Source organism: Apis mellifera, linkage group LG1 (assembly GCF_003254395.2).
Source record: "Apis mellifera strain DH4 linkage group LG1, Amel_HAv3.1, whole genome shotgun sequence".
NCBI lineage: Eukaryota > Metazoa > Arthropoda > Insecta > Hymenoptera > Apidae > Apis > Apis mellifera.
The window spans coordinates 18424416-18444527 of NC_037638.1; the positions used below are offsets into that span (position 1 = coordinate 18424416).

Consider the following 20112-nt stretch of genomic DNA (forward strand, 5'->3'; position numbering starts at 1 on the left):
TAAATCCGATAAAGATTGTTCAACTTACTTCCACTTGAAGGATTTTTTTAAATTAAAGTTAAGAATCTTGGATATATCATTAATAATATTGTTGTAAACGATATATTTTCAAAATTACACTTATCTATGATGTTTTTATCTCTTGAAACATCTTAAATTTGTCTTAAAACTCGATTGAATCCTATTAAAATTAAGAAAAGTTTAAACCGCTGTAACTATGAAAATATTAATGTTCAGCCAATCAGAGAGAGGCCATTAGAAGCGTGGAACTTTACCCTTTAAAATGCTTTTTAATTTATCTCGATATGACTTTCAGTTGCCGAGATATCGTCGTGTAAAGGAAAAGGTAATTTTTAATCGTTTATTATTCCCGTCCTTGTCGCTTATTCGGACCTTTCACTCGTATCTCGTCTCACTAACCTATCTCAAGTTTCAGACAAATAACAGACGCGATTCCTGGAAAAACGTAGTACGCGTTTCCAACAAAAAATATCGATCGCCGGCCCATTCATAGTTTGCTCGCCGTGTGTTAAATAACCCATGGATACGAATGCTTATATCTCGGCAACCGATTGAGATATCGGGATAAAACAAAAAGTGATTTCAACGGCACAGTTTCCTCTACGTTCCCACTGGATTTTACCCGTGATTTGTACAAATGCAGTGATTTAGTGATGTGATATGAACCACACAGGAAACGTATAATTTAGCATAAATAATATAACACGTTTTCTCCATATTAATCAAATAATTGAACACGTTTTAGTTACGTAAAAAATCTACGTATGATCAATATCACGAGTACACGTGTTTTAAGCTAAAATAAATTCCATATACCAGCTACCAATTCATTGCAAGCTACTTGTAAAAGTATCATCATATCATCCATTTCACCAACACTAATGTGGATGCAGCATAAGATAATTTGCCAAGAATAAAAGGCGCGAATGAGAAACGCGATGGATGATCGAGGAAAGGCGAAGGACGATTAAAAATATAGGAAAGAATGGAGCGTGTTCGAGAAGAAAAATGTGAGTTCGAAGGATGAAAGAGCGGGAATAACAATATGCAATGATCGTGGCCGATCGACTCTCGATCAATTGCAATTGGATTCCCCTCGACACAGGGTGGGGAGTCTATTTGAGGCGTCGCGACGCCGTGGTGCAATGATCAGAATCAGTCGGTAGGTCGTATCACGGCGAAAGGTGAAGAGAGTGGCCGTCAGAGAAGAAAAGTCTTCGGCCAAGCTTCGTGCATGGCTGTGTGCTGATCGGAAATTTCGTTTCGAACTTTGGACGAATCGAGGAAGTGGATCTTGTGAGGTGACCCTGTTGTGTTGACCCTTTATCCTGGTAGAATGGCAGCTGACGACCCCCTCCGCAATGAACCTTTGGTTTCCGTTGAATTCGAGGTCTTTGGCAAGGTGCAGGGTAAGAGTGAGAAGTTTTATCGGGCAGAAGATCGTCGGGTATTCGGTTAATGTCGTTCCACTTGAAACGAGACTTTCGTTGAAACGTTTCCTCTCACGTTGCTTTAGCACGATTACGGGTAGAATTAATAGAGCGTCAAGGTCGAAAGAAATGTGCGTTCGACGTAGTGATATGTCAATTGTAATAGTAGCACGAAACACATTGGGATGATGGATGATAGGTATGGAGAGCAAAAATGGTAAGAAAAGATAATGAATGGTTTCTCTTCTGTTCGATCAAGGTATCGAAACAAAGATTTATTTTTTTCTTGTTCTTCGTTCGATAGACAGATGACGAATCACTTTGAAATTCTATCGACACCGTAAGATGACACAATTCGGTTCAGTATTTCGCTATTAATATTCTCAAGGATATTTATTTTTATTGTATTTTTATTATTGTTTATCAACGAGTGATTAATTTTCTAAATATAAAAATTACCAAATAAAATACACAAAATGGAATAAAAAGCGTGATCTGATAAAAAGAAATATAAGAAGTAAACTTGATCGTTTCTTTTTCCTTTTTTTTTTTTTTAGTTCAATTCGATTGTTACAAATGACATCATTGGATATTTTCACATCGTGTTGCAACATAAAAAGACAGTAACCGTTAATTCAAACCGTTAAATCAAAAGATTGGTATCAATTGGATATATTTTCAGGTGTCTATTTTCCAAAATACGTGAGGGATATATGCCAACAATTGGGAATTTGCGGTTGGGTGAAGAACACCAAATCCGGCACGATACTCGGAAAAATGCAAGGACCACGTGCGCTCGTCGATCAGATGTGAGTTGCGATTCTTTGTCTTTTGCAAACCATTGGCGCCAATTGGTAAACAGCGTGAAAGTTCATTTTTATTAAAATTTTATCTATTCTCCTCCGATTACCAAGGAATGAGAGATAAAATAAAATAAATTTGCAGAGAATATCTTCCCTCTTCTTCGTTTTTCTTGCGTAGAAACAATTCAAGTGAAAAGAAGAAAATACCGAATTTCTTCTTGATAAACATTTAAGTCAAGATTTCAGGCAAAAAAAAAAAATAAAAGGAAAAATGAATAAATCACTGATGGAACAAGATAAGAACTCTCGATCGTCTTTTTTCTGGATTTTAGTAATTCGTACCACGAATTAATGATTACCTCGTATTAACTTAAATTCACGAATTCAGTGCTCTGGTAAAATCGCATGACCTTAACCGCAAATTGCTGAGTAACTACCATTAGGTAGTTGGGCCTGACTTTAATAATGATCTAATGAAATAATAGCGCGGATGACTCTTTCCTTCATGAGTTATTGCCGAATCGCGTCGTTTGCTTTCCAACAGTTATTCGTAACGAAGTCGCTTCTGTTGCAGACGATTCTTCGGTAAATAATGCATATTCGTTAAAAAGCAACGACTAAAGTATTAATACGACGATGCAAACAGTTAACGTTAACTTGATAAAACTTGACAACAATGATAGACAAGGGGGAGGCTAGTATAAATAATTATGACGACGAACAAAAGGAAGATAAGGATTAAATTAATTTGAGAAATGATATATATAATCTCGGTGCATCGAGTTTTCTCTGATCGAAGAGAAGAGAATAATGCTCGATCGTTTGATTCTATTGATTTCTCTGAAACAATAGGATTAACCACAATGAATGGAATGATTCATTTGAAAATTAAACCAAATTAGAAAAGTGGGAATTATATTAATAGTATCCTTTATTTTAAGAGGGATACGAAACGACGAATTTCTTGCAAGGAACAGTAGAGAAAGAATAAGATGAGAGAAGGATGTAATCGTTATTTAGAGAAGTAAGCCAGACCTACTGATCTATATGTTTTGGCCAATTGCGTACAGATAGAAGAAAGAACGATATTCGAAAGACAAGTTATTTCATTTAATCGGGCAAGATTGGTGTGAATAATATATATATATATATATATATATATAAATTTCAACATTGATAGATACTTATATTATGCATATTATAAATGAAAACGCGTTGCAAAATGCATCTAGCGATCGAATTTGTATTGCTCGTGAACCTGAAGTCAAAGAAAATAGCTCGGTCGAGGACAAAACATTGATTTCTGGCTTCTCCCCAGAAGGAAATCATTCAACTTCATTTCAAATTCATTAATTTTACTCGTTTCGAGTGTTCATCTGCGCAATATTCGATTGTTGTATTTTAAATTTTCATTTCTACAAAACTTTCAATTGTCGTACAATTCACATTTTTAATCGTGAACTTATTCATAAAGTCAAACAAATTGTTTTCAAGATTCAAGTTTTCATAATTCAAATATATCGCAACGTGTAATTTTTAAAAATGTTCAAATTTGTTGAATCTTAAACAAATTTCGGGGAAAAAGAATCCTGAATTCAGAATATCGATGGTAAATCGAAACATTGACGCGTTAATAAATCTGTTCGTGTTGTTGTCACGGGACAGCTGATCGACTTTAAAGATCCTACTTCGATACTGATGCTTAAAATATCTGAACTCGGTCTGATTAACCGCTAATTATAATTATATAGTGTGCGAAACTATGGTGACTATTGAAGATAGAATGCGTGTACAATTTGCACACTTAATCAATTATATTGTGATCGATGTGTATTTCCCTAATTGAGATTAATGAATTGGCAAAAAAATAATATTTTTAGAAAATATTCTATGTCCAAATTTGAAAGTTTTGAAATTTCGTAGATTCAACATTCCATAAAAGATATATAGAAATTAGACTAGTGATTTTAATGCATGTAGAGAACAAATAATTTCAGGAATCCATCCAAAAATTCATATTCATATGCATTGATATTCCATAAATATTTTACACGACGATATTAAATATATAAAATAAAATTATATTTTTACAAGTTTTATTCATTCAATTCAATTTTTAGAAAAATTTAAATTTTACATAAGCAAATTTTGTTTAAAAATTAATAGAAAAATGATTAGTGATGCCATTTTCTTTTTTTGATAATATTAATTGCGGTAATAAAATTATGTCATCATAAAATACTTAAGCATCATAAAATTAATAATAGATAATAAAAAAACAATAGATCGTTTGTTTATTCGAATTCCAATTAAATGTATTCAACTATATCTTTCATAAAGCTGTATATATCATTTAGTATGTATAATTTATAAATTGAATGAAAAAATTTAAATAAATTTAAATGATACTAATTAATAATTACTATTGTTTAACTTTATGATTAAGTAAATGATCGAATTTCTTATTTCAGGGCACAATGGCTAACAAATGTTGGAAGTCCAGGTAGTCAGATTGATCGCTGCGAATTTACGAATTGGGAGGGCATTAGTAGGTTACAATATAAAGGATATGTTATACGCTTCTAATTAAACGATTTCTTTTTAATATCACATTTTTTTCGAAGTTGAAATGATAAAATGTATCTTTTCAAACGTATTTTAATGATTAAAATATTTCCACAATTGAATAATGCACCAGAAAATATAGTCAAAGTATCGAAATTGTTTATAGGATAAAAACTAATATTAGTATATGTGAATTATAATTTATTTTTAATAAGCATAATAGATAAGAAAATTAAAAATAATTAATTTTTAGATATTTTTAACGAAAAACAAATTAAATAAGAATAGAAATAATATGGAATTAAATGTTTTTGTTTAATTTATTATATGCGACATAAATATACGTCCATATTTATTATAATTTGCAATCAAATGTTTCAAGTATTTATTTACTTCTGATATGATGGGATATCAATGATACATGATAAATATATTTTATATTTACTTAAAACATTAGATTCAATACAATTAAAAACATAAAGAAGAGATAAATTTACTTTATACCCTATAAATTAGTCCTATTTAAATATTTGAACATCACGTTGTTCCTTCATAAATGAATACCGCATCTAGCATTAATTGTGCTAGATGATAATTAGAATGTGTTTCTGGCAAATGTCTTGAAACTCGTCGTATTAATTCAATAGTATCATCATTTGAACAATTTGTACAAATTATTTCCGGTACATCCTAAAAAATTATTAATAATATTTTTATTAATAATAAAAAGTAATAAAATCAAAATAAATTTTATAACTTACAAGACTTTCCAAATATTTTGTAAGAGTTGGACTTATACGAGAAACTTCCTCTAAAAGATCAGGTGATTTTGAAAGATATGCCATCATTCTTCTTGCAGCAATTGGCAGAAGATCTTCTGCTAACTTTTCAACATCGTTTACAGCTGTAACAACCTGTTTCAAAAAGCTCAATATATATATACATACATATACATACTTCAAATGAAACATTATTAAATACTATATCAAATTATAGCTTTTTTTCTTACTTCCTCTGCTAATCGATCAAAACCATTCACATATAATTGACAAACTTGATATATTCTTAATTCGTCATTATTAATTTTCCAAATGGATGCTAATGTTTGACATTTACTCATCCATTGAACAGCTTGTACTGAACTAGTTATTTTACCATCTATTGTTTCTTGATGAATAAAATCCATTGATGCAGTTATTATTCGACATAGAAACGTAGTTCTTAGATTATCTCTTTTATCATCTCGGTACCATGTAAGCATTACCTTATCTGACATCGTTTGAAAAAAATATGGTTGTACCTATATTTAGAATTTAATATGTATAAAAATTATGATTATGAATTTAAATTTTTAGTTAATATTTTTGCTTTACTTACTACAGATTCAAATAGATTATTTAATGGTTTTATTACTTTCAAATTAAAATAGGCCATCATATATAAAACATTAGCTAACTGTATATGCAACATAATTAGATCATACCAAGCGGGTGTTTGAGAAATAGCTAATGCAGCAAACGGTTGTGGACTAGAAGTACAACCTTCCCATATTTCTTCTGATTTAATTATTATATTCTCTCCAGTTTCGAGTATTTCAGACTAAAATAATATAAAAATATTTCATATAGTTTAATAGTTCAACCAAGTTGATATAAAATCAATATAATATATGAAATATTGATCTATCAAAAACTTACATCAATAAATATTTCTAAAAACGTAACACAATGTTGTAAAAATGCAATTATTTGTATATCAGATAATCCGATTTCTTGCATACATAATCTCTCCTTTGGTAATTTTCCAAGTTTATTAATTAATTTTGCAACTAATTCCATTCGTTTCTTCATGTGAACTGACCATAGCAAACAACAAACACCTAAGAAATAAAATTTTACTTACAGAATATATAATAATTATATTATTTAAAAAAATATATTTAACATAATAGTTTTATAAATAGTTTTCAAAATTTTTACCATGTCTCATACGTTTCATAGGTATTTGTCGTAAAACAGATAATGCAGCTTCAAGAGATTTCAATTGTGAAATATCTTTATTCCATGACATTGCAAATTCCCAACATATATTAGCTAGTAGAACACTACTTGTTAAACTATATGGAAAATGACATTTTAATAATTTAATTTTTTCTGAAAATTAAAAATAAAAGACTTTAATATAATCTAATGTTTAAAAAATAATTAGAAATTGACAATAAAGAGATTATTATCATTTACCTAAAATACATGCAGTAATATTTATATTATCTTTATCTTCATTTTTTATATCGGAAAATATTGAAAAGGGTTTCTTTAAATCAAATTGTGAAACATCAACATTACAAATTTCGTCTGAAGAATTTGGTAATTCTAAAAAATCATTTGTTGTCTGCATGTGATCAAATTCTGTATCCGTTGTATCTATTAATTCAGAAGGATCGATGCCTGTAGATGCAATCCATTTTGCAACTATTTCTGATACAGAACCTAATTATGAAATAATATTATTAATATAATATTACATAAAATAAAAGTTATATTATATGAATATGTAACCTTTTCCTTTTGAAAGAACAGATCCCAAAGAAATATCGAATTTTACAAATGGTAATGCAAAAAATTGTAATGTAGTATCCAATGGAGGTTGTTGACTGAAATAAAAATTGTATAAAAATTTTATAAAAAATAAATTTCATCGTTAATTACCTTACCTTACAATAGCATCTAAAATCGTAATGTCTTCAAGATTTCCAATAAGTAATGTAAATTGACAACTATCTTTAGTAACATTTTCCCATTCATTTGTTAAATTATATATTTCATCATCTGATTTCACATTGTTAACATAATTTTGTTGTTGCTTTAGTTTTTCTGAATCATTTTCACTTTTTATATCTTTTCTTTCTTGATCATTATTCTCTTCAACTTTATTATTATATTTTTCTTTATATCTTTCTATAGATATTGCAACAGCTCTGCACATCAAAGCAGCACTAAGTGCATTAAATGAATTTGTTGAATTCAAAAGAATATTACGAACCTTTTTCCACCATAAAGATATTTCATTATATTCTGCACATATATCTTCAATATCTACAAGAAATAAAATTGATATATTAAAATAAAAATTAAAATATTACAAAATATATTTGATATTTACCTGCTATAGAACAAATAGCATGTAAGAGTTGCGTAAATTGTTTCATTCTAAATTTTAATTCTATTTCCAAACATGAATTTTGTTGTTTATTAAGCCAATAGATTAAAGCAAATTTTATAAAAACAAATGGTTCAATATTACTATTCTTAGCAGCTTCTTTCCATATTTCAATCTTATCACATGAATGTATACATCCTTCGTACATTAATCGAGCTAAAAATACCGAAAAAAAATACTTAATAATGTATTTTTTAAAAATTGTTTTTTAAAAATATATCAAAATACTTACAAATATTATCTTCTTTTTCTATTTTTATATCTTTTTTAACATCTATAAATCCTAATGTTCCAAACTCAAAACAAGATAAAAAATCTGAAAAAATTTTTCCATCTTCTTTAAATTTCACTTTACATTCCGAATTAAAAACCGAATTCTTATAACTATTTATTTTATTAAACAATTCAAAAAATCTATGCACTTCTCTTTCAGAAGTTAGTAAAGTGGAAGCTAAACTTCTTGTATTAAGATTACTATTATTATAATCTATAGAAGTATTATTTTCTAATGTATTAAATTGAGATTCAATATATTTATAAAAAGTGATTATTTGTTGCAATTGTGTTGTTAATAAATAAAGCGTTTTGGTAGTAGGTTCCATTTCTTCTTTGTCTATAATATAAAAATTATATATTATTAAATAAGATTTATTTTTATAATAAATTTTTATAATATATATAATAAATATGTAAATATATATATACCATATTCATCTAATTTTTTAGTAAAACAATTTTTAGCTGTTAGCAAAGCATCAGGAATAATATTTTTATTTGACATTAACATTTCTAATGTTTGCACTTTTATTTCATTAGTTTTTAAATCTGAACACACATTCTCAATTTCTGAAATTAATTTCTCATATTCAAATTCTTCTTCTCGTAAAAAAGTTTTCAATTTTTTAAGCAAATGTATATCACGTGCTCTTTTTCCATTTTTACTATTAAGAGCAAAATGAAATGGTACTGTAATTTCTTTCAATCCACCAAGAGGATCCATAAAAACACATGAATATTGCGGTTTATTCTTTGATATGTGTATATTATCATTTACACCAAGAAGTCCATAATTAATATAAAGTAATCTGTGTAATAATATTTATTTAAAACAACAATTTTAATTTTTAAAATAAAATTGTTACTCACCGACCATGTTTACTAGCAGTAAATGTAGTAATTTTAGGACCTTGTTGTGTACTCCATATATCTATTATTCCCTTTTTTGGAGCATAAATGACTAAAAAAAAAGCAGAACGCAACTGTGGAGTTTGTTTAAATTTAGTAAATGCTTTGTGCATTCCAGAATGTTTTTCTTCTTCCACTTCAATCCAACCACATTGTGCATCTCTATAACCTTTCCACATTCTAATAGCTATACAACATTTGTTATCTATTAATAACACTCTACCCATTGCATCTAATATTACTGATAATGCCTTATTTGGACTGGATATTATTGAATAACCCTCTCTTGTAACATCACTTAGTCCAAATCTACAAGTCATTGGTTCAATTGGTTCATGAATACTAGTTTTTGATACTTCAAGTGATGCTTGATGTTTTGAATTTCCCCAATTAAGAGGAAACCAACTAAAAAAAAAAAGAAAAAAGAAATGAATATAATTATAAAATAGAATATAATTATAAAATTTTATATATATATATATATATATATATATAAAATTATATATATAATTATTTATATTATATATATAAATTATATATATATATAAAATATATATATATATAATGAATAACAATTTAAATTATTAAAAAATTATATGTGATATTATTCAATTAATATAACTTAATGGCACTTTAATTTTGTTCTCTTACAGGTAACATATCCTTTGACAATAAATGCATAACATGAATTTATTATGCAACACTCACGGAACAGCAGTTCCAATAGCATTTGCTAATTTGCTGGCCATTGCTATTGCAACATCTGATAAAACTGGAACTGAACCACCTTCTAGTGCATAATGAAAACCAACAAATGGTCGTTTGCCAGTTGCAAGAACTAAATTATGCTGTGGTGCACTAGATCTATAAGATGCATTATATCCGCCACAAATTGAAGCTGTCATTAAATGATCAAAACTATTTACAGAAGTAGTACCAATTACTTCTGAATCATTTACAATATCTTGACTTTTATAACCCCACTTTTTATATGACAGATTTGTTATAGGTGGTAGATCATCACAATTTGCTTGAACTATAATAAATATATATATTATTATAAATATATATATATATATATAAAACTATAATAAAAATATATATTATTAAAAATATTGAATACATATAAATTTTTGTAGTATACATTTTTATAATATAAATTATTTGATTTTTGTACCTCTAGCTAAATGATTTCTACATGCTCGTAATGTAGAAAATAAAGGGAAACCTTGTAATACACATACAACACTATTATAAGTCACATGAACTTCTTCAGATAATCCAGTATCACCACTATGTTTAGGTGAACGAAAAGATTGACATTTTAATCCTACAACCGGCTCATTATGTAATTGTTCTCCTAATAATAATGCACCTGTCTAAACCAAAAATAAATAAAAATAATTTATATTAATATATTATTAATATATTATAATTAATATATTATATTAATAGTATAAACACACATAGTATATTAAATTTTTTAATTCATTATTATAAATAAATACAATTTAGATCATCATAGATTAAGCCATTTAAATAATTTAAACTTACTTCTGTATAAAACCTAATAAAACCAGTATTAAAACCAACTATAATACATGTCCAATCTGGATTAGTTCCACTACTAGCTTTTCCCAATGATAATAAAGGTAAACAAATCACGGATGTTATCCATTCACTAAAAAACACTTTCAATATATGGACATATTTTCAACAAAATTTATAATAGTAAAAAAATATATGATTTAACATAATATTATTATAATAAAAACTTACTTAATTTCTTTGGCAATTTCACCATACCATATCATATGAAATTTATTTTTTGCCTCATCTTGTTCTAATGAATCCCACCTTGCTAATATCAAATAATTATTTTAAAAATTAAACATACAAGTCTAAATTCTAAATTTGATATATTTACCATTTTATCGTTTTTAAATAAATTATATGTTATATCGTTAATATATATTATTGTTAATATATATTGTAAGTATATTGTTAAAATAATTATATATTATTTAAAATTAGATAAATAAATATATATAAATAATATAATACATACAAATTAATATAATCATTTTTGTATTATATGCCATAGCAAGAACATCTCCAGTTGAGGACAATGATATAAAACAGTCTTGTAATGGTAATTCATCTTGTGGAATGTCAACTGAAAAATACATATTAATATTTACTATTTCTTTAAATAACAAAATAAAAGAATATAATAACATACGTTTTCTAGTAGATTCTCCAAAAAGTAATTCTTTAATATTGCTTATATTGGTTAGATTCGCAATTCCTTTTATTTGACAAGACATATTTGATCAATTGAATTAATATATTTATTTCGAACAATTTCAAATTTTCTTTACTTTAAAGTTGTAAATATTATTCGGTTGATTAAACTATTGAAATTCTAATAAAGATATCTTAGAATAAGATAATAAATCACAAACTGTCATATGCTTGCAAGTAGGATAGTAATCACAGAGATTCTTCGTCTAAAACTTTACATTTCATAATAAATAAACATTCATTAACAGCACCAGTCTTACTACCTTAATAATGTTTTATGGATATCAAAAAATGAAAAATATGTAAACGTCTACATGAATTATCAACTTTATTTAAAAAAAACAAAATATAGATACGCAATACAATATATGTACGAAACGTTATTCATACGAAATTTTAAGTCAAAATGGAGAACACGTGTTGCATGACATCACGTGACGTAATTTGTGACGTTTAGAAACAGTCGCTAGAGTTTTTCTGATTGGACAAAACAGATTGTTGAGACCAATGAAAATGTTCGTTTCTCCGCAATGGTCCGCGTAACGTGTTCAGCCATTTTGTTATTATTTTCGAAAATCTGTAGGTTGGATTTAAGGACAACGTAAAGCTCCTACTTTTTTCGTTTATCATTACAATTGAAGGGAAATAGAAGAAACTTGTATGAGATTTAAGAAACAAAGTTACGACGAAGAACGGCCTCGGTGGGTATCGTACATTTATGAGTGGAACTCTCTTCACTGACGATCGTCGCAAACGGAGCAGAGGCAGGAGTGACGAGCGAGAGAACGTGCGAGAGATAGAGAGAGAAAGAGACGGTGAGGAACAGCGAGTCTGTGAAACGAGGAACGAAATTGGTCGCGCGCGGGAATCAGCGGTTGTGTGTTTGGCCTTTTTCTGATTGTGATTTACTGCGAGAGATTGTGATTGCTAGTGTGAAACGTGTGTTTTTTACCTACGAATTGAGAATCTGCGTGTGGGAGTTGATGCGGTATGTGTAAACGTCGTTTATGATGCTTTATTCGTTGAACAACGACGCAATGAGTAAAGTGCACCCGGATAACAAAAATCTACAGATTCCAATGACCTATTATTAATATTTTATGGTTTCATTATCTTTTTTTTTTATTTGATTAAATGTATTAAATGAAATACTTTTTACATTAGATTTACAAACATTACGCACAATAAATTTTCACATAACCTTATTTGCGATTGTCAAATGTAGGTTAGGTCGAGCGGTCGCAGTGCGGTGACCTCCCTCGCTACACGTTAACAATGATTTCCTTTTTATTATTACCTCTGTTTAGTTCATTATTTATATCACATTCTTTTCTTTTAATGTCTTTAATTTGGTTATAAATTTAATATATAATTGATCTTCATATAGAGAGAAGCACAAAACAATATTACTTGATACTAGTATCCTTTTATAAGCTTTTAAAATTTTTATTTGTAAAATATTACAATATATTTTGTGTTAAAATAATTAAACAATGCATTGTGTAAAAATATACTGTTTTTTTATATTTATTTATTAATTGTAAATATTGTATTGTAATGTTTCTTATGTTTTTATCCATATTTTTAATCCTAAAATTGTTTTATAATATTATACTAGATTATTTCAATGAAGGCTTTAACTAATTATGAATTTCTAAAATATTTAATTAATCCTTTTTTTTAGAAACAAAACTTTATAATATTTATATCTTATTTATATATTAATTATATAATTTTAATGACATAAATATTAATATTTAATATAATTATTTTCAGATAGGGTGTATGAAAATTGGATAATTTACAATAATGGCAACTTTAGCAGAACAAGCATCTAAGCTTCTGGATTTTAATCAGAAGTTAGACATAACACTTCTTGATAATATAGTAGGTTGTATGTACACTGGAATAGGTGAGCAACAGAGAGTTGCACAGGAAGTATTAACTACACTTAAAGAGCATCCAAATGCATGGACCCGTGTAGATACTATTCTAGAATATTCACAGGTAAATTTTTAAATCAAAATTAAATATATATAAAGAGAATTTTCTAATTTATATGAAATTATATATATATATATATATGTATATATATATAGAATCAACAAACAAAGTATTATGCTTTACAAATATTGGAACAAGTTATAAAGACACGATGGAAAGTATTACCACGAAATCAGTGTGAAGGTATAAAAAAATATATTGTAGGCCTTATCATAAAAACAAGCAGTGACCCAGAAACAATGGAAAGTTCTAAAGTTTATCTTAATAAACTTAATATGATTTTAGTTCAAGTAAGTAATAGTAAAATTGAAAAATATAAAATAATAATATTTTAACAAAGTATATTTATTATAGGTTTTAAAACGAGAATGGCCAAAAAACTGGGAATCCTTTATTGGTGACATTGTTGGAGCAAGTAAAACAAATGAAAGTCTTTGTCAAAATAATATGGCAATTTTAAAATTACTATCAGAAGAAGTATTTGACTTTTCTAGTGGACAAATGACACAAACAAAAGCAAAACATTTGAAAGATACTATGTGTAGTGAATTCTCACATATTTTTCATCTTTGTCAGTTTGTATTGGATAATTCACAAAATGTTCAACTGGTGGCAGTTACATTAGAAACTCTTTTAAGGTTTTTAAATTGGATTCCTCTGGGATATATTTTTGAAACAAAATTAATAAGCACTTTAGTATTCAAGGTAAATAGTATTTTATTAATTATTTTTATATAACATTATAATATTTTTGTATATTATAATATTATATTATAATTGTTACTATTCTTTTTTTTTTTTTTTTTTTTTTTTTTTTTTTTTTACAGTTTTTAAATGTACCAATATTCAGAAATATTACATTAAAATGCTTAACCGAAATTGCTGGTGTCACAGTAACAACTTATGATGACGTATTTGTAATGTTATTTGTTAATGTAATGCGACAGTTAGAACAGATTTTACCCCTTGATACAAATATACGCGAAGCATATGCAGCAGGTCAAGATCAAGAACAAAATTTCATTCAAAATCTAGCTATATTTTTATGCACATTTTTGAAAGAGCATGGGCAATTTATAGAGAAAAAACAATTAAATGAGTTGCTACTCAAAGCATTGCATTATCTTGTTTTAATTTCTGAAGTTGAAGAAGTTGAAATATTTAAAATCTGTCTGGAATATTGGAATGCATTAGCAATGGATTTATATAGAGCAAATCCCTTTGTATCTCCAACACCATTATTTGTGGTTAAAAATATAACACTCCCATCTAGAAGATTATTTTATTGTCCTGTTTTAACAAAAGTACGATATATTATGATCAGTAGAATGGCTAAACCAGAAGAAGTTCTTGTTGTAGAAAATGAAAATGGAGAAGTTGTTAGGGAATTTATGAAAGACACTGATTCTATTAATTTATATAAAAATATGAGAGAGACTCTTGTATATCTTACTCATCTTGACTATATAGATACTGAAAGAATAATGACAGAAAAGTTACAAAACCAAGTTAATGGATCAGAATGGTCCTGGAAAAATCTTAATGCGGTAAATATATCTAAAATATAAAATTTATAATAAAATACATTATATTAATTTTGTATTTTTGTATTAGTTGTGCTGGGCAATAGGTAGTATTTCTGGTGCAATGCATGAAGAAGATGAAAAGCGATTTTTAGTAACTGTTATCAAAGATCTCCTTGGTCTTTGTGAACAAAAGAAAGGCAAAGATAATAAAGCTATTATTGCTAGTAATATTATGTATGTAGTTGGGCAATATCCAAGATTTCTCAGAGCACATTGGAAATTTCTGAAGACTGTTGTAAATAAACTCTTTGAATTTATGCATGGTAAAAATATTATATTATTATATAATAATTATATAATATTATATAAACATTATAAATCTAATAATTATAAAAAATATTTTAAATAATCAAGATAAACTTTTGTATAGAAACTCATGATGGTGTGCAAGATATGGCCTGTGACACATTCATAAAAATAGCATTGAAATGTAGGCGACATTTTGTTACACCTCAAACAGGAGAATTGGTACCATTTATTGAAGAAATTCTTTCTACTATTAGTAGTATCATTTGTGATCTCCAAACACAACAGGTAAAATCATTAAAAATATAATAAATAACATAGTACATTATATATGAAAAAATTTGTAATATATTTATTATATAATTATGTATAATATATAATAATATATTATATATATAATGTATATATAACTTTTTTTTTAATTACATTTCTAATTAATTATAATATAGGTACATACATTTTATGAAGCAGTTGGATATATGATAAGTGCACAGACTGATACAGTAATGCAGGAAGAATTAATAGAAAGATATATGCTTTTACCAAATCAAGTATGGGATGACATAATAAGTCAAGCATCTAAGGTATTTATTTAAAAAATAAGTTTTTACAACATATGTTTTTCTATTTTATTTTTATTAATATTTTTAGAATGTAGATGTATTAAAAGATCAAGAAGCTGTAAAACAACTTGCTAGTATTTTGAAGACAAATGTAAGAGCTTGCAAAGCTCTTGGGCATCCATACGTGATACAATTAGGAAGAATATATTTAGATATGTTGAACGTTTATAAGGTATATTAATATTATATTTATGTTACACATGTTATTGTTATGTAATTTATGTAATAATAATAATAATAATAATAATATATTAAATATTTTAAAAAATAAATTTATTCTTCTTTTTTAGGTTATGAGTGAAAATATAAGTGCTGCAATAGCTTTGAACGGTGAAATAGTAATGGAACAATCTCTGATTAAAAGTATGAGAGTAGTGAAAAAAGAAACATTAAAATTGATCTCAGATTGGGTCAGCAGAACAACTGATCGTCAAATGGTAAAAATTTATTACATGTTCAAAATATATATTAATATTTAAGAGTTATAATTTCTATTCTAATTTCATGTAATATATATTTTTTTATATTATTAATAATTTTACATATATTTAAGACATTTTCAATATTTCAAAATAATTGATTTTATTACATATATTATTTAGGTTTTAGATAGCTTTTTACCACCATTATTAGATGCTGTTTTATTGGATTATCAAAAAACAAACGTGCATTGTGCTCGAGAACCAGAGGTGCTAAGTGCTATAGCCACTATCGTAAATAAATTAGAATGTTATATTACCAGTGAAATACCTAAAATATTTGATGCTGTGTTTGAATGTACTTTAGAAATGATAAATAAAGATTTTGAAGAATTTCCGGAACACAGAACAAATTTCTTTTTACTTTTACAGGTAATTATGAATAATATTATTTATTGATAAAATTTATTAAACAATAAATTTTATGTCATATAAATATTATATTTTTAATATTTTTATATTTTAGGCAGTGAATGTTTCTTGTTTCTCTGCATTTCTTATAATTCCACCAGCACAATTTAAACTTGTACTTGATTCTATAATTTGGGCTTTTAAGCACACAATGAGAAATGTTGCAGATATAGGACTACAAATACTATATCAACTCTTACAAAATATTGAAGTTTCTACTCCCGATGCTCAAAATTTCCATCAGACATATTTCACAGATATTCTTCAACATATATTCAGTGTAGTTACAGATTCGTCACACATTGCAGGTAAATATATACAAACAAAATCGATATGAACATTCAATTTTATTATTTTATAATTAATATTTTTTATAATATTGTAATTATCTAGGCCTTAATATGCATGCTACAATTTTGGCATACATGTTTTCGTTGGTTGAACTTGGGCGAATTAAAGTTCCATTAGGACCTGTACCAGATAACACATTATATGTTCAAGAATTTGTTGCAAGATTGCTTAAAACAGCATTTCCACATTTAACTGATAATCAAATTAAAATAACTGTACAAGGTTTATTTAATCTTAATCAAGATATTCCTGCATTCAAAGAACATCTTAGAGATTTCCTTGTTGAAATTAGGGTAAATATTCATGTTTTTTTCTCTTTTTTTTTTATTTTTTATTCATATTCATAATATATTTAAACAAATAAACTTTTTAAAGGAATATACTGGTGAAGATGATTCAGATTTATATCTTGAGGAAAGAGAAACTGCATTACGGTTAGCACAAGAAGAAAAAAGGCTACAACAAATGGCAGTACCAGGAATACTTAATCCTCATGAAATACCAGAAGAGATGCAGGACTGAATTACCAGTTTTCTTCGTTACCTGCTTTCTGTACATCTCAATAAGAAACATTCTGTTACACAGACTATTGTATCCTTTGATCTGCGACTTTTCCCACATGTACCACAATTACCATCAAGATGGATATACATTATATACTTTTTAAAGCCAAGTTTACAATATAACATTCTTGTTAAGGAGGTAAGCCCGAAACGCGGTGATTGTTTGTCTGTTATACAATTTTAAAAGAATTGAAACTTCTGTTATGAGTAACAGGTGAATACATGCTGAACAATACTATTTTATACAGTGAAAAAAATAACATTTGTATATTGATATTTAGTACTAATAACAAATATTTTTTTAATAAAGACATTCTTTTACAATCTCATTTGGTATTTATAATATATATTAATATGTATGATAAAATTGTGATTTATATTAAAACAAGTTCTATATAAACAAAGTTTTCATAAAAATTATTATTTTTTTTATTAATATATCAGTACAAATATTAATATTGCATAACATTTAATATAATTAAAGAATAATCTTATTATGATAGAAATGAATAATAATATTGTATGTAATATTGGCGTGTATATTATATTTCGAGATATAATTAAAATCATTTATGAAAATAAATTAAATTCAAAATATAACGTCTGATTCATATTAACATATAAAATAGTATTGCTTCAGCATATTTAGAGGATGTTACAGGTATATGTGTGTGTTTGCATAAAGTTGTATGATAATGCTATTAATATTGCTATATATAGATATATAGGTACATAGTATATAAATATATATGATCTGCAAGTCATACAGAGAAATTTTGTAAATTAAACTACATGTCATATATAGCATTTGTTTAAATTTCACTTTTCTGATAATCCCTATATATATATTCATCAACGATAAATATGTTCAAAATAAATCACTTTATATTTTTGTTGTATTTAACTTCTATAAGTAAATTAAAAAAATATATATATATATATAAAACATATTTAACAATTTTCTCTCAGTGCATTAAAATGTTTCTTTCTCTTTCTCTCTCTCTGTCTCTCTCGCTCTCTCTCTCTCTCTCTCTTTCTCTCTCTCAATATTTTATTAATGCAAATAGCTTATATATACATATATATATATATGTATGTATGTATGTATATATATATATATATATATATATATATATATATATATATATATATATATTTTAAATAACATTATCTGGGAGAAAGGTTTCTAATATTTATGTTTTTTTATAAAATTTTGCTTATATATCTACTACTATTTTGTGATTATTACATTAAATTTATAATTCAAAATTTATAACAAAACATTTCTTTAAAAAAAAATTAACTACTGATAGTATTATATAAAATTAAAAATGATTACATTTTTGTTTTCTCAGAAAATTCTTAAATAATTAAATAATATAAAATATTTTTCTTATATAATGTTGCATCAAGAAAAAATCCTTAATTAAATTGTTAAATTAAAAAAAAAATAACTGATTGTTACTGTCATTATAGTAAAAATTGGGATAAATGATAATCTTTTAATTTAATAAAAATGCAAATATTATTCTCAGAAAAAGGACAAATTTTCTTATCGTTCGAGCTTGCCTCCACCTCAATAAATGCTACAGGTGCTTGGTCTCAAATCACAAATAATCATGATGCATGGTAACACAATTTAATATGTGTCTAACACTGGTACATGATCTATAGAACTGTGAAGATAGATTGCTTAATAAATTTCGTAAAAAAAAAAAAAAAAATGAATGGAAAAAGAAGTTTGTGTGAAAATATATCACAAAAGAAGATATAAAAAACATTTAACTTCATTCGCAAATTAAGAATTACTTTTTACTATTCGCAATTTGAATTTTTTATTACATATTGAAAATTTATTTTGTCAAGAATAGCATTATCACTATGAAAATATTTAGCACTGATGCCGCATTTTTTCAAAATAAATGGAAAATGAAAGAGCATCATGGCAAGAATATAATGAATATATATACCGTTATGCATTTTAATAAAACGTCAACGATTTGTATCATACATGAGTGAATCGAAGTAGCTCTACTTGGAACCCTGAAGCCATTACATTTGATACTATGCGACTCGGGTCTCAAGATAAGCCACTATTACTTCAGGAGGAAATGGAAAAAAGAATATCAATGCCACTTGATTTCATTCTTTATTAGTAAGCTGTATTTATTTGCAACCGGTATTGCAAACAAATGAAAAAAAATTAACGGCATTTTCAGACAATTTGTGATATATCTTGTAAACTTTTATCACAAAAGAAATAATTTGTATGGATAGATGTAATAAGTTACAGAATGTATTTAGTCATACATAGTTGTATGT

The 20112-nt window shown here is 26.6% G+C and overlaps 3 protein-coding genes across 8 annotated transcripts; 2 read left to right on the forward strand and 1 right to left on the reverse strand.

Moving 5' to 3' along the window:
* The first annotated feature begins 374 nt into the window (after positions 1-374).
* Positions 375-4873, forward strand: LOC724904 (acylphosphatase-2). 2 transcript variants are annotated; one of them, XM_001120805.5, is made up of 3 exons: positions 375-1430; positions 2134-2260; positions 4726-4873. In XM_001120805.5, the coding sequence occupies exons 1-3, from the start codon at positions 1358-1360 to the stop codon at positions 4838-4840; spliced, it is 315 nt and encodes a 104-aa protein (XP_001120805.1). In that variant the 5' UTR covers positions 375-1357; the 3' UTR covers positions 4841-4873. The 2 variants fall into 2 exon arrangements, with proteins under 2 accessions (XP_001120805.1, XP_006571188.1); XM_006571125.3 differs by lacking the exon at positions 375-1430 and adding an exon at positions 1437-1668.
* A 23-nt stretch (positions 4874-4896) lies between these two features.
* LOC100578281 (rab3 GTPase-activating protein non-catalytic subunit) lies at positions 4897-11925 on the reverse strand. Of its 2 annotated transcripts, XM_026446144.1 has the most exons (19): positions 11466-11925; positions 11292-11399; positions 11003-11084; positions 10778-10904; positions 10401-10602; positions 9932-10259; positions 9185-9628; positions 8744-9123; positions 8271-8651; positions 7982-8194; positions 7533-7914; positions 7378-7472; positions 7060-7308; positions 6799-6972; positions 6517-6698; positions 6197-6418; positions 5829-6119; positions 5581-5733; positions 4897-5509 (listed from the first exon to the last, which is right to left on the reverse strand). In XM_026446144.1, the coding sequence occupies exons 1-19, from the start codon at positions 11548-11550 to the stop codon at positions 5357-5359; spliced, it is 4251 nt and encodes a 1416-aa protein (XP_026301929.1). In that variant the 5' UTR covers positions 11551-11925; the 3' UTR covers positions 4897-5356. The 2 variants fall into 2 exon arrangements, with proteins under 2 accessions (XP_026301929.1, XP_026301930.1); XM_026446145.1 differs by lacking the exon at positions 11466-11925 and having other exon boundaries at positions 10778-10914.
* A 153-nt stretch (positions 11926-12078) lies between these two features.
* Positions 12079-17929, forward strand: LOC413018 (exportin-1). 4 transcript variants are annotated; one of them, XM_396469.5, is made up of 14 exons: positions 12079-12515; positions 13304-13534; positions 13627-13821; positions 13886-14236; positions 14359-15078; positions 15146-15380; positions 15488-15651; positions 15813-15947; positions 16015-16158; positions 16277-16423; positions 16589-16837; positions 16932-17184; positions 17270-17520; positions 17603-17929. In XM_396469.5, the coding sequence occupies exons 2-14, from the start codon at positions 13337-13339 to the stop codon at positions 17747-17749; spliced, it is 3189 nt and encodes a 1062-aa protein (XP_396469.1). In that variant the 5' UTR covers positions 12079-12515; positions 13304-13336; the 3' UTR covers positions 17750-17929. The 4 variants fall into 4 exon arrangements, with proteins under 4 accessions (XP_396469.1, XP_006571185.1, XP_006571186.1 ...); XM_006571122.3 differs by having other exon boundaries at positions 12079-12342; XM_006571123.3 differs by having other exon boundaries at positions 12079-12228.
* The last annotated feature ends 2183 nt before the right edge of the window (positions 17930-20112 follow it).

Bases quoted from the DNA above. Each gene is read 5' to 3' on its own strand.
- LOC724904 (XM_001120805.5), top strand. From the start codon at position 1,358: ATGGCAGCTGACGACCCCCTCCGCAATGAACCTTTGGTTTCCGTTGAA. The intron at 1,431-2,133 runs GTAAGAGTGAGA...ATATATTTTCAG, and splicing joins GGTCTTTGGCAAGGTGCAGG to GTGTCTATTTTCCAAAATAC. The intron at 2,261-4,725 runs GTGAGTTGCGAT...TTCTTATTTCAG, and splicing joins CGTGCGCTCGTCGATCAGAT to GGCACAATGGCTAACAAATG.
- LOC413018 (XM_396469.5), top strand. From the start codon at position 13,337: ATGGCAACTTTAGCAGAACAAGCATCTAAGCTTCTGGATTTTAATCAG. The intron at 13,535-13,626 runs GTAAATTTTTAA...ATATATATATAG, and splicing joins CTATTCTAGAATATTCACAG to AATCAACAAACAAAGTATTA. The intron at 16,424-16,588 runs GTAAAAATTTAT...TATATTATTTAG, and splicing joins GAACAACTGATCGTCAAATG to GTTTTAGATAGCTTTTTACC.
- LOC100578281 (XM_026446144.1), bottom strand. From the start codon at position 11,550: ATGTCTTGTCAAATAAAAGGAATTGCGAATCTAACCAATATAAGCAAT. The intron at 8,652-8,743 runs GTATATATATAT...TTTATATTATAG, and splicing joins TAAAAAATTAGATGAATATG to ACAAAGAAGAAATGGAACCT. The intron at 6,973-7,059 runs GTAAATGATAAT...TTTAATTTTCAG, and splicing joins TATTACTGCATGTATTTTAG to AAAAAATTAAATTATTAAAA.